The 12,109-nt window shown below is 53.6% G+C and overlaps 2 protein-coding genes across 2 annotated transcripts; both read left to right on the forward strand.

Annotated features, from left to right (window-relative positions):
* Positions 1-639: 639 nt before the first annotated feature.
* LOC132509670 (kallikrein-12-like) lies at positions 640-4,670 on the forward strand. Its single transcript, XM_060130964.1, has 5 exons — positions 640-676; positions 1,119-1,278; positions 2,259-2,518; positions 3,401-3,534; positions 4,372-4,670. Exons 1-5 carry the CDS (start codon positions 640-642, stop codon positions 4,525-4,527), a joined length of 747 nt encoding a protein of 248 aa, XP_059986947.1. The 3' UTR covers positions 4,528-4,670.
* Positions 4,671-9,337: 4,667 nt separating this feature from the next.
* LOC132510229 (kallikrein-11-like) lies at positions 9,338-10,897 on the forward strand. The gene is made up of 4 exons (XM_060132034.1): positions 9,338-9,355; positions 9,521-9,633; positions 10,051-10,159; positions 10,642-10,897. Exons 1-4 carry the CDS (start codon positions 9,338-9,340, stop codon positions 10,702-10,704), a joined length of 303 nt encoding a protein of 100 aa, XP_059988017.1. The 3' UTR covers positions 10,705-10,897.
* Positions 10,898-12,109: the final 1,212 nt, after the last annotated feature.

Raw genomic sequence — 12,109 nt, forward strand, 5'->3', positions numbered from 1 at the left:
CTAGTTTGCAGAGGAGGGGAGAAGGAGAGGGCCTGGGTCTTCCCTCCAGAGCCATATTGGGGCCCCCGCCCCCCCTCCATTTAACTGTAAATCTCACTAATTGTCATTAGCCAAGAAGAGTTTCTACCTGATTAGAGGGTGTCCCGCCCCATGTCTACCTTGTCTCCTTCCCTCAACCCGTAAATCGCATGAGCTGGGACAGAGTTAAAAGCTGTATCAGCTGCTGGTCTGGGACAGACAGACGGAAGGAAGAAGACAGGTGGTGCAGCATGACAGGTGTCTGAGAGACCAGGTGAACAGCAGGAGAGTTGCCTGATAGGGTGGCTGGCAGATGAAGAGACAAGCAGGCAGGGGGCCAGACAGATAGCAGAGAGACCGACAGGCTGAGATTGCAACGGTCACATGGAGGAACCGGCAGGCGGAGAAACAAGGTGAGCAGGGGGCAGGCCAACACCAGTGAGGGGGTAACGCTCGGGGGATGGGTACAGAGAGGAATGGGCCTGTGAACCATCCCCTCCTCGTGGAATTGCTGGTGGAAGGGGAGGAGAAAGGGAGGGTCCACTTGACAGGGAAAAGGAGGGTCCAGTTGCCATCTCTGAGATGCCTCACCTTTTCCCCAGAACCTGGAAGTGGACCACCATGGTGTCCAGCACCTTTTTTCTCCTGTGTTTGATTGGTGAGTTCCCCAGAAGGCAAGGAACCCTCACGAGGATGCCTGGCACTGAGGAGGGGGGGGAGGCTGGCTGACTCTATGCCTCCATTCACCTCCATCTCCAGGGGTCCTATGCACCTCGCTCTCCCTGTATCTTCCGATCCATCTCCCCTCTGTCTCTCCCTGTCACTATGTCTCTGTCCTTTCTCTCTCTGAATCTCTGTTTCGCTTATCTTTAAGCATCTCTCTCTCTTCCTCTTTGTGTCCTTTGGGTGTTTCACTGTGTCTTTATATATCACTGGGTCTGTGTCTCCCTGCCTGTGACTCTCTCTCTCTCTCTCTCTCTCTCCCTCTCTTGGTTTCTTTCTCTTGCCTCTTTCTTGTTCTTTCTGTATCTCTCTTTCTATCTGGTCCACAGTCTCTAGGTTCCTGACTCTGTCTCTCTGGCCCATGCCACTGTCCTCAGGGCTCAGCCACGAGGGCACACAGAAGGTTTTTAAAGGCACGGAGTGTATCCCTCACTCTCAGCTTTGGCAGGAGGGGCTGTTTGAAGGTACACAGCTGCGCTGTGGGGGAGTCCTCATCGACCACAGGTGGGTTCTCACAGCTGCTCGCTGCAGCAACAGGTAAGCCCCCCACTTGGGTCCCTGCCTACTCAGGGTGGGAAGGGAGGGTGATGGGGAGGGTAGCGCTGGGGGGAGAGGGCTCACAGGAGTAAGGAGATGGTCCTGCAACAAGAGAGTCTGAGGTCAGACAAGAAGTAGGACTTCTTCACAATGGGCCTGGGGTGGACCTGGGTGGGGATCGGTGGGGTGGAGGTCAGGGGAGGGCCCTGGAATCTGCCCACCCACCCCCAATGTTCCCTCATGTCCCCCTTCCTTCCCATATGGTGTCATCAGTTCAGCATCTCCTGACCCAGTGTGAGCTGGGGACCCATGTCTGACCCAAACTCTTTGTGCAGCTCCAGAGGTCACATCTGGCGCCTCTCTGGGCCTCAGTGGTCCCATCTGTAAAATGAGGTCAGAGGTTACATCTGGCGCCTCTCTGGGCCTCAGTGGTCCCATCTGTAAAATGAGGTCAGAGGTTACATCCGGCGCCTCTCTGGGCCTCAGTGGTCCCATCTGTAAAACGAGGAGATTGGGATTTGTAGGTCTGATGCTCTCGATTGTTTTTCTTTTTCCAAAAGGGAAGTTTCAGACATGGAGAGACAGAGATATTTGAGGACAGGGAGGGACACCAGCAGGACAGAGTCCACTCATTATTCCCCCATTCGTTTAGTTGACAGTGTTGATGGCCCAGGCCACCCGCTGGGTGGTGGGAACAGGGCAGTGAATAGGACTAATGGATGTCCCTGCCCCCATGGCCATCACCAGCTAAGAGAATCAGAAAGTGACACACATGCGGTAGCATGGAGAGGAGCAATAGGACCAACACTAGAAATGGAAAGATGGCGATGGAAATAGAGACCAAGAGGTGGGAAGAGACAAAGAGAATGAGAGCAAGGGGATGAACAACCATCAAGGTGCAGAGCAGCAGAGAGAGGCAGGCGGGTCTGGGAGCCCCAGGCCAGCCCACCCTGCCCCTGCTGAGCCTCTGTGACCCCCAGCAGGTACTGGCTGAGCCTGGGGGAACACAGCCTCAGCCAGATGGACTGGACCAAACAGATCCGGCACAGTGGCCTCTCTGTGACCCACCCTGGCTACCAGGCAGCCCTGCAGAACCAAGACAATGACCTCCGGCTTCTGCAACTGGGCATCCCTGTTCTCTTGACCCGCAGCATCCGGCCCCTGCCCCTGCCCACGACCTGTGCAGTGGCTGGCACCAGGTGCCACATCTCGGGCTGGGGCACCACCAACCACACAAGGAGTAAGGGGGTGCTGGGGTCAGGGGTCACGATTGGCAAAAGTTTGCGGCATAGGGTGAGAGGTCAGGAGTCATGCCATCTCAGAGGAAGGATGGGTAAAGTGTCACACATCAGGATTCATGCTTTAGGGTCTGAGATCATGGTGCGTAGGGGTCTTGGGAGTTAAAGAGGTTAAGTGGTTGCGTATGGAGTTAGGAGTCATGGGTCAGGGATGTGGTTAGAGGTCAGAGTGATGTTATCAGACTGGATGGAGCAAAAGACATATGTAGATAGGATCTTGGGGTCATGGGTCAGGCACTCTGATGTTAGTCATTGTAGAGTTGAGGTCATGGGATCCAGATGTTGGCCACAATCCGAGGACGGAAATTGGGATTCGATCAAGGATCACTGGTCTGGGACTGGAAGCCACAGGGCTTGGTGTGTGGAGGTAGAGGTTAGGGGTCATGGAGTCTGGAGTCAAATAAACTAGGATCAGAGGTCACTTTGGAGGATTCCGAGCTGAGGTTGGAGGTTAAGGTGAAGACAAGGAACATGGGGCCAAGAGACAGAGAGAAGACATGAGGCCAAGTTGGGATCAAAGGGCAATAAGATTGAAGGTCAAAGGTCACAGTAGCTGGGATTGAAGGAGAAAGCCAGGTCTGGATTCACTGTATCTGAGTCGTAAGCTGAAGGTCAGGGAGACGGGGCCAATGAATTGAAATCAAGAGCTACTGTGTAATCAAGTCACAATCTGAAATTTAGAGCTTGGAGGATTGTAGTGGAGGTCATAGGGAGGGGGTGGGGTACAGACTTGTATTGGGTTTCCTTGAGAAGAGGGATGTGGCCTCTTCGGGGAGATGAGGGAAGCTTTGGGGGATCCTGCAGCATCCCTCTTCCATCCCCAGACCAGTTGTCAGACCGACTCCAATGCCTTAACCTCTCTATGGTCTCTAACGCCACCTGCCGGGCAGCGTTCCCCGGGAGAATCACGGACAACATGGTGTGTGCTGGCGGCATCGCTGGGGAGGATGCCTGCCAGGTGAGCGACTGCAGGCAACATCCGGGACAGAAAGTAGGAGAGGGAGAATTGGGGAGGTGGGGAAGGGGGAGAAGGTAAGTCAGGGAAAGGAGATGGGGAGAGAGATAAGGTCAGAAAGAAGGGGAGGCACAGGATGCGGGAGGGAGAGCCAGGGAGTGGAGGACAGAGAGAGGGAGGGCAGAAACAGAGAAGGAAAGATGGGTGGGGCACAAAGGGAGGGAGAGGAAGAGACAAAGACAGACGATGGGGGAGGGAAAGAGGCAGCCGGCATTTGGAGCTCAGGCAGGTAGCCGGCTGTCTCTCCAGTTCCGAGTCTTCCCCATACCATCCAGTTGGTGCTGGCCCAATTAAGAGCGAGAGATTCCAGGATGGAGGAGGAAAGGGGGCTGGAGGACTCTCTCACCCTGTAATTCTGCTACCTTATCCTCTCGGTCCTTCACAGAGGAGGCTGCCCCTCCCTACTGGCCAGGGCCCCAGCCACTGTCTTGGAGAGAACTCTTAAGGAGTCCCGTCCTCCTTCGCTGGGATTGGTCACTGGTGCCTGTGCTCTCTTCCCCCATTGGTCAGAGCCTACCCATTGTCCTTGAGGGAACGCTCTACCCAGCATAGAGCCCCGCCCTCCTTCCCTGGCGTTGGCCCCTAGGGACAGTGTGTTCTCTATTAGTCATTGCTGTTGTCCTCTGGGAACTTGTGTGTTCTTTTTTCTCTGCTGACGAGGCTTGGAGCCACGGTCCTCAAGGCCCAGGAATGGGTGAGGGGACAGGAGGCTGTGGAGAGGAAAACTGGAAAAGGATTTCTCCCATATTCAGATCATGCTCCTTCTCCTCTGCCTTCCAGAGTGACTCTGGGGGTCCCCTAGTATGCGGAGGAGTCCTTCAGGGTCTGGTGTCCTGGGGATCCGTGGAGCCTTGTGGGCAAGAAGGAATCCCAGGGGTCTACACCAATATTTGCAAATACGTGGACTGGATCTGGATGGTCATGAGGAACAGCTGACCTGCTCCCTCCACCTTCATGCCTCAGCTTGGGGGCCACTCTGACCCTCAGAGCGCCAATACCTCCTCCATCATCACCCCCAGCTCCCACTCTTCTTGGACTGGGGATCTTCTTCCTGGAACTCCAACTCCAGCCAGCCCTTCTAAGACCCATGTTTGGGGGAGGAGGGAGTATACAACTCTCTGGAATAAATATAACTGGAGGAGGGGCTGTGTCTGTCTGTTTGATCCCCCTGCTGGTTGAGATTGGAGGGAGAGTTACCCATCAGTTACCCTACCCACAGGTGTAGAAATAGAGATCAGAGAGGGTGAGGGTTTTCCCTCAGGGGTCACACAGGAATGGACTAGAGAAAGTAACTTATAACAGTAAAAAATTAAGGCCATTTTTCTCCATCTGCCGCAACAGGAACACTGCCTAGAGCTTATAAGCCGAAATGGGGGAGGGGTGTGTGTGGACAGGATTGTTGGCTGCAAAATACCAAATGAAAACTGCAAAATCAAAATCCACTACCATTTAATTGTGTCTATAAAACGTAACCTTCTTCCAACTAGCCAACTGCAACTTGGCTCAGCTGGAGTTGAGCACGTATTCTACTTAATGCGGGGTGCGGGTTTGCTTTAATACATCTGCGATGATGGAGGGTGGGGTGCAGCCTTGGAAAGCAAGAGGACCCAGCCTAGGTCTAAAAATAGTTCTGCCCACCTCTCAGCTTCTGTCTTCACAGCCTCTCCAGGAGTTGGAAAGAGAATTTCTTCTCCGCAATGAATGGAAGGGAAATTTGAGGTGGGAGAGGGTGAGGGGTGACTGTGGCAGCTCTGGGAGCATTTGCTGACTGCCTATTGTACTTGGCCCTCCTGGAGTCATCATCCCAACCCCCTGAGGCAGGGCTGTCACCCCCATCTCACAGATGAAGAAACTGAGCCTCGCCGGGGTGGAGTCTCTCGTCCCACATCACTGTGGTAGGAAGAGGCAGTGCCGGGGTCTGGGGCCAGGGCTGGCTGCTGTGAGAACCCAGGCCTACCCCGTAGTCTTTTTTTTTTTTTAAGTGGTACGCGGGCCTCTCACTCTTGTGGCCTCTCCCGTTGCGGAGCACAGGCTCCGGACGCGCAGGCTCAGCGGCCATGGCTCACGGGCCCAGCCGCTCTGCGGCATGTGGGATCCTCCCGGACCGGGGCACGAACCCGTGTCCCCTGCATCGGTAGGCGGACTCTCAACCACTGCGCCACCAGGGAAGCCCCTACCCCGTAGTCTTGCTTCACATGTCGTTAGGGGAGAGAGGAGGGTAAGACAGAGAACTAACTGATGACAAACAAGCTGGGAGAAGTAGGGATCGTCACTTGAGTTCTGCACACGAGGAAATTGAGTTGGCTCAGATTTGGGAAGTCATCGGACCTACGTCACAGAGCAAGTAAATGCCACAGTGGGATTCTGAGGACCCTGGGTTCCTGGCAGCCTAAGAGGCTGGCAGATGGGAGTGGAGGGAAGGGTCGGCAGAGAAGTAAAGCCCCAGAGGAGCTCTGGGGGTTGTGGTACCTGCCCAGGGCTGACTTCCCTTTCCTGGGCCTTGAATCCCACAGGCCCCAACCTGCCTTCCCCACCCTCCTGCCTGCCCCTTCGGCTGGCAGCAGCCCCACCTGTGTGACGTCCCAGTCCCCCCACCCCGCTCCTTGGAATGATGAAGGGAGGGGCCAGAAGGGGCCAGGGTCTCACCTGGGCTCGGGCTGTGGGGAGGGAGGGGCTGGGAGATGAGGATGGAGAGGGATTTAGACACAGAAATGGAGGGAGGGAGAGAAAGAGACAGGGATGGAGGCAGGCAGAGACAGAGACACAAAGAAAGATATAAAGCATTAGAGGAGATGTGCAGAGAGACACGGGGAGAGAAGAACAGAGTTAGACAAAGAGAAAAAGGCCCAGAGACACATAGGAACAGGAAGAAAAATGACACACACATACATACACACAAAGAATTATAGAAATGTGGGAGAGGTAAAGAGAGACAGGGAAGGATGCAGACAGACGGACGGACACAGAGGTGTGGGGAAACAGAGAAGCAGAGAGAAGAGGGGCTTGGGGAGGTAACAGTGACAGGTGGGCAGCACCTCCAAGGCCCAGGGCTGGACTGGGGAGGGCTCCCACACACCCCGCCCCCAGGGCAGTAAGGCAGGGTTGGGAAGCCCAGTCATCCTGGGCCTGCAGGAGAGGGGGTGTGTGGTGAGGGGGCACCCCTGCCTGCTCGCCTTCCTGGTGCCTCCCGCTCCGAGACCCAGCCTGCCGCGTCTGCCAGCACTGCCAGGCCCCCAGAGCTCCAGCCCCAGAGCCCGTGAGGCCAGAAGGGAAGGGAGGGCTCCCCTCCAGGCACCTGCCCTGCCGAGTGTACCAGGCCTCTGCCCCAGCATCATTTCTCCTAATGCTCTGTACTTCTTGGGGTGGGGGGGATTTTGTCTCTCTGCCTTGATCTGCATCTCCAGCAGCTGCCCCCCAACCTCAGTGTCCTGCAACCCCACCTTCGGTCACTGAGTCCAACCCTCCAGCCCTACTCTGGCCAGGGCAGCTAAGGGCACTGGCCCTTCCAGTGATCAGCCCTTCTCTGCCTCACTGTTCTTCAAAGCGGCAGGGGTTCAGCAGGGTGGGGGCCAGAATGATGTCCCAGGCCGAGCCCCCTACTGTACCCCAGGCAGCCTTCAAAGGGCTCATATCACCCTGGCGTGGTTACTGAACGGAGCCTGGTTCCCTTTATCCTCCCACCCCAAGCTGCTGGGCCCCAGGTCTCAGGTGGGTAAGAAGGAAGACATTTTCCAAACCACCTACGAGGTCCTGTGGCTGATTTAAACGGAGCCAGCCTGTCGCTTGCCCTGGGCAATGCCTTCCCAGCAACTTGGGTATGAGAGGCTCTAACTGGGATTAGGCCCCTGCAAGGCCACCCTCCATACCAAAGATTTATTTTAAAAGTTTGGAGGTTGGGATGCTGTGCGAGCCAAGGGATTCCTCACACCTGGTTGTTTCTCCCTGGGGGGGAGCCGGAGCAGGCATGGGGGAGAGAGAGGGCGTGAACCAGCCCTAAATCTCCCCATGGAGTGATTTGGCCCCTTGTCCCTCCTTGTTCCCAGAAGAACCTGGGGCCTGCCCTGCCCCCCTCCAGGCCATGATGATTCTGCAATTAATCATGTTTGCTCTGGTGACAGGTACGGTGGAGATGGGGATGGGCAGGGGTCTCCCTCTCCAATCTCTAGGATTCCCAACCCTCTATGTCTAGACAATGACGGGGCTGATATTAAAAATATAGAACAACCATAGGGCATCTGAATGGATATATGAGCCATAACAAGGTCCTGGATGCCCCTTGCCTTCCAAAGGTGTAATCTCTTTAGAGCTAGAATGGGGAGAGGTCCAAGAGGGTCCCAGAGGAGGGACCGGGGCAGCTGGGGTGGTGTGGGAGACATTCAAAGAGCTCAGGAAAGTGGCTACTGACCGACGGGTGTGGAAGGATTTCAATCATTTAATACCCAGCCTGTCCATTCAGTGCGTCCCCATAGGACACCAGGCTATGGTCCTGCCCCCGCTGCCCCATTTCTGGGAGTCGTCTCATGGCCGAGCCTCTTTTGCTCTCACCCTCTCTAGGACATGTAGGGGGAGAGACTAGGATCAATAAAGGATATGAGTGCTCTCCTCATTCCCAGCCGCCCTGACAGGCGGCTTTGTTCCAGAAGACACAGCTGCTCTGTGGGGCAACCTCATCGCCCTCAAATGGCTACTGACGGCAGCCCACTGCCACAGGCCATGAGTGCGGGGGCAGGGGCGGGGCTGGGAGGGGGCTGGAGATGGAGAGGTGGATAGAGAAGGGCTTGGGGATGGGGAGAATGTGTATGGGGTGGGGAAAGTGGGGTCAGAGACGGGCACTGATGATGGGGATTGGGTTGGGATTGAAGATGGAAGGATGAATGATGTTGGAACTGGCATGGTGTTGGGAATGGGGTTGGATGTTGGGCTGGGGATAAGGTTTTGGTGGGAGATGGGGATGAGTTTGGAAGTGGAGCTATGTTTCTTCATTCTCTTCATCTCGCCCCTCCCCCCCCACAATGTCACTCTCCATTTCCTGTCTCTCCTTCCCCTTCCATCTCTGACCACCATCTCTCTCACTTCAACTGATATGTAGCTCATCTGGGAGAACACAGCCTCCAGTGACGGGATGGCTGTGAGCACACCCGAGGAGCCACTGAGTCCTTCCCCCACCCAGACTTCAACAGTAGCCTGCCCAGCAAAGCCCACTGCGATGACATCACGCTGCTGAACATGGTGGCCCCAGCCTTCGTCATCTGGGCCGTGCGACCCACAGGGTGTCATCACACTGTGTCACTGCTGGTACCCGCTGCCTCATTTCCGACTGGGGCACCACGTCCAGCCCCCAGTGTAGGGGCTCCAGAGAGCAGCGTGATGGGGGGTGGGGTGGGGGAAGGTGTTTATGATTGTGGAAGGAAATAGGGAACCAGAGGAACCTTCAAAGATGAGATTCATAGTGATACAAGAGGGTGCTACCTGGAGGTGTCAATAGTGGGATAAGTTGAAAGGAAGAGTGGAAAAGTAAGGGCTGGGGAGGGCGGAGACAAAAGTTTTGGCCTTGGATTCAGGCAGACAAGATGTGCAATTTCAGATCCACAACCTGCTAGTTGTAGGTCCTTAGGCAAGTCTCTGAACCTTGGTTTTCTTCTCTATAAAATGAGAATAATCACATCCACCTACTAGAGCGGGATGAGACATAATGTTTATAGAGCAACTGACGTAAAGAGTTTTACTTGATAGCGTTACTGTTGCTATGGTTACAAGCAGAGAGGTGAGTTGACTGCAAGCAAGAAGGACAGGAACTGGATTCAGAGCAAGGTCCCTGGTTCTCTGCTGGGTTCAGAGCAAGCCCTGCAGTGTGGGGAAGGGGAACAAAGGGATCTAATTTTCTGTACCCCCTCATGTCATTTCTACAGTGCACTTTCCCCATACCTAGCGATGTACCAACATGACCATCATCGAGCACAAGGAGTATGAGGACGCCTACCCTGGGGACATCACAGACACCATGGGATGTACCAGCGTTCGAGAAGAGGGCAAGGAATCCTGCCAGCTCAGAGGGCAGGGCTTGGGTCTCCAGTCACATTTCCATTCCCATCTCCAACCTCAACCATGTCTTCATCTACATCCACAATCTCATCCCCAACCTCAACGCCAGTTCCCCCTGCAACCCCAAATCCATCTCCACTCCCAGGTCCCATTTCTAACATAAACACAATTCCCAGCTCCATTCCCAGTCCCACCCCTATTTCCGACCCTAACCATCCCCAAATCAATTTTCGACCCTAACCCCATCTTTGTTCTCACCCATAACTCTAACCTCATCCTCAATCCCATTGCCAACCCCATTTCAACCTCCACCTCACTTTCAACACAATTCCCCCCTCCTCCCTAACACCATGTCCAACCCTTTCCCCTCTCCTGAGGCCTCCCCTCCTCTCTGACTGGTTCTCTTCCTCCCCATCTCCAGGGTGATTCTGGGGGCCCACTGGTCTATAATGGGTCTCTTCAAGGCATCACCTCCTGGGGCCAGGATCCATGTGCTGTCAGCAGAAAGCCCAGGGTTTACACAAAGGTCTGCAATATGTGGTCCGGATCCAGAAGACTATAGAGAACAATTAGCCAGGACCAGCTCATCACGGCCCAATCCCCTGATGCCTACTTGCTGCTGTGGTACCTGTTCATTCTGTTAATAATGAAGCCTGAGCCAGGACCCCTTTATATACTTTTCTGGGGGCCTTGTTGACTATGAGAGATGCTGTACCTTAATAATCAGTTTGGAGTTTGGGGTTAGGAGACCTGGGTTCTCCTCCTGCCTCATACTAACTTGTGACTCTGGGAGTGAAAATAGTTGTTTGGTTCACTGTTGCACCTCCAGTCTCAAACACAATTCCTGGCACACACCAAGGTTTCAGTAAATATTTACTAAACAAATGAATCTTTTGAATGCTTACTACATGCCAGACCCTGGTCCAAGGGCTTTTAAATGTATCGACTGACGTAATCTTCACAAAACCCTACAAGGTTGGTACTATTATTATTATACCCATTTTGCAGCTGAGGAAACTGAGGCACAGAGAAACGAAGTCACCCGTTCACGATCACAGAGCCAGCAAGTAGAAGAGCAAGGAATCTGAAGCAAGGTGATTTCTTAACGGACAAGCAATACTACCTTGATTAAGGCTCTATTCCCTGGGACTTCCCTGGTGGCGCAGTGGTTAAGAATCTGTCTGCCAATGCAGGGGGTATGGATTCAAGCCTGGGTTCGAGCCCTGGTGTAATGAGGACCCAACGCAGCCAAAAATAAATAATTTTTTTTAAAAAAAGACTCCTTTCCTTATCTGTAAAATCGTGCATGCAAAAGTATGATAGTACACAAAGTCAGTCAGCCTGCACATAGCTAAGACCCAATAAAAGGGAGCTATCATTGTTTTCTTTCCAACCTCTGCAATAGGTAATAGGTAGTTCATCAAGACCCGAGCAGGTCAGTACAGTAGCCACTAACCATACATGGCTATTTAAATTAAAACTGCCTAAAGTCAGAAATGTAATTCTTCATCTAGAGGGGTGGTATAGGGAGGGTGGGAGGGAGACGCAAGAGGGAATGGCTATGGGGATATATGTATATGTATAGCCGATTCACTTTGTTATACAGTAGAAACTAACACACCATTGTAAAGTAACTAAACTCCAATAACGATGTTAAAAAAATTTTTTTTTAATTTTTAATTAAAAAAATAAATGTAATTCCTCAGTTGCACTCGCCACATATCAAAAGCTCTATAGACACATGTGGCTGGTGGCTACCGCGTTGGATAGCACAAACGGAGCACTTCCATCACGGCGGAAAGTTCAACTGAACGGCGCTGTGCTGGACAATCTCTAGAGTTAACTGACTTCTCGCTGGAGAAGATGCTTCACAAATAGTCCAGAACTCGGGGTCTCTTCTGATGTTCTGCTCACCTTGCAGGGGAGGCAGTGGGCATGAGCAGTTAAGAGCCCAGAGCTGGAACTGGGCGTCTGGGTTGTTAAATGGACTTGCTGTGTGACCTCCTGTGAGTCACTGCCCTCTCTGAGCCTCCCATTCCTCACCTGAAATGAGGGAGCTGGCTGAAGTGACACTGATGCCCCTTGTAGCTTTTGGCCTCCTGTGATTCATGGGCCTGTGTGTCACCTGGAGACATGAAGAGGGCAGGAAGTATGTGAAGTGACCACACATGGGCTAGTTGCTGGGACACACGACGCTGCTCTGGCCGTGGATGAGGGCTCAAGCACAGAGCAGCCCTCTGGGTCTGCATCTTCCTCTTCCCTCTCTGTGTTTTCTTTCCCTTGTTTGCGTGCATCTCTTGTTCCTACTCTTTCCTTCGATCTATCTTATCTCTCTGCCTCCCTCTTTCAGGGTCAGCATTCTGGCTTTTCTCATTATGCCACTCTAGGTATGCACGTCCCTGTTTATTTATTTTCCTCTCTCTCGCTTACAATCATCGGTCTCCGACACTATCCCCGCGACCCCCACGGCCCCTGG

This window comes from Lagenorhynchus albirostris, chromosome 19, assembly GCF_949774975.1.
Source record: "Lagenorhynchus albirostris chromosome 19, mLagAlb1.1, whole genome shotgun sequence".
Classification (NCBI taxonomy): Eukaryota; Metazoa; Chordata; class Mammalia; order Artiodactyla; family Delphinidae; genus Lagenorhynchus; species Lagenorhynchus albirostris.

Excerpts from the sequence above, each read along its gene's own strand:
- LOC132509670 (XM_060130964.1), top strand. The coding sequence starts at position 640 with ATGGTGTCCAGCACCTTTTTTCTCCTGTGTTTGATTG. Across the intron at positions 2,519-3,400 it reads CACCACCAACCACACAAGGA|ACCAGTTGTCAGACCGACTC; the intron begins GTAAGGGGGTGC and ends TTCCATCCCCAG. Across the intron at positions 3,535-4,371 it reads CTGGGGAGGATGCCTGCCAG|AGTGACTCTGGGGGTCCCCT; the intron begins GTGAGCGACTGC and ends TCTGCCTTCCAG.
- LOC132510229 (XM_060132034.1), top strand. Across the intron at positions 9,634-10,050 it reads GAAGAGGGCAAGGAATCCTG|CCAGGGTGATTCTGGGGGCC; the intron begins CCAGCTCAGAGG and ends TCCTCCCCATCT. Across the intron at positions 10,160-10,641 it reads AGCCCAGGGTTTACACAAAG|CTGAGGAAACTGAGGCACAG; the intron begins GTCTGCAATATG and ends CCCATTTTGCAG.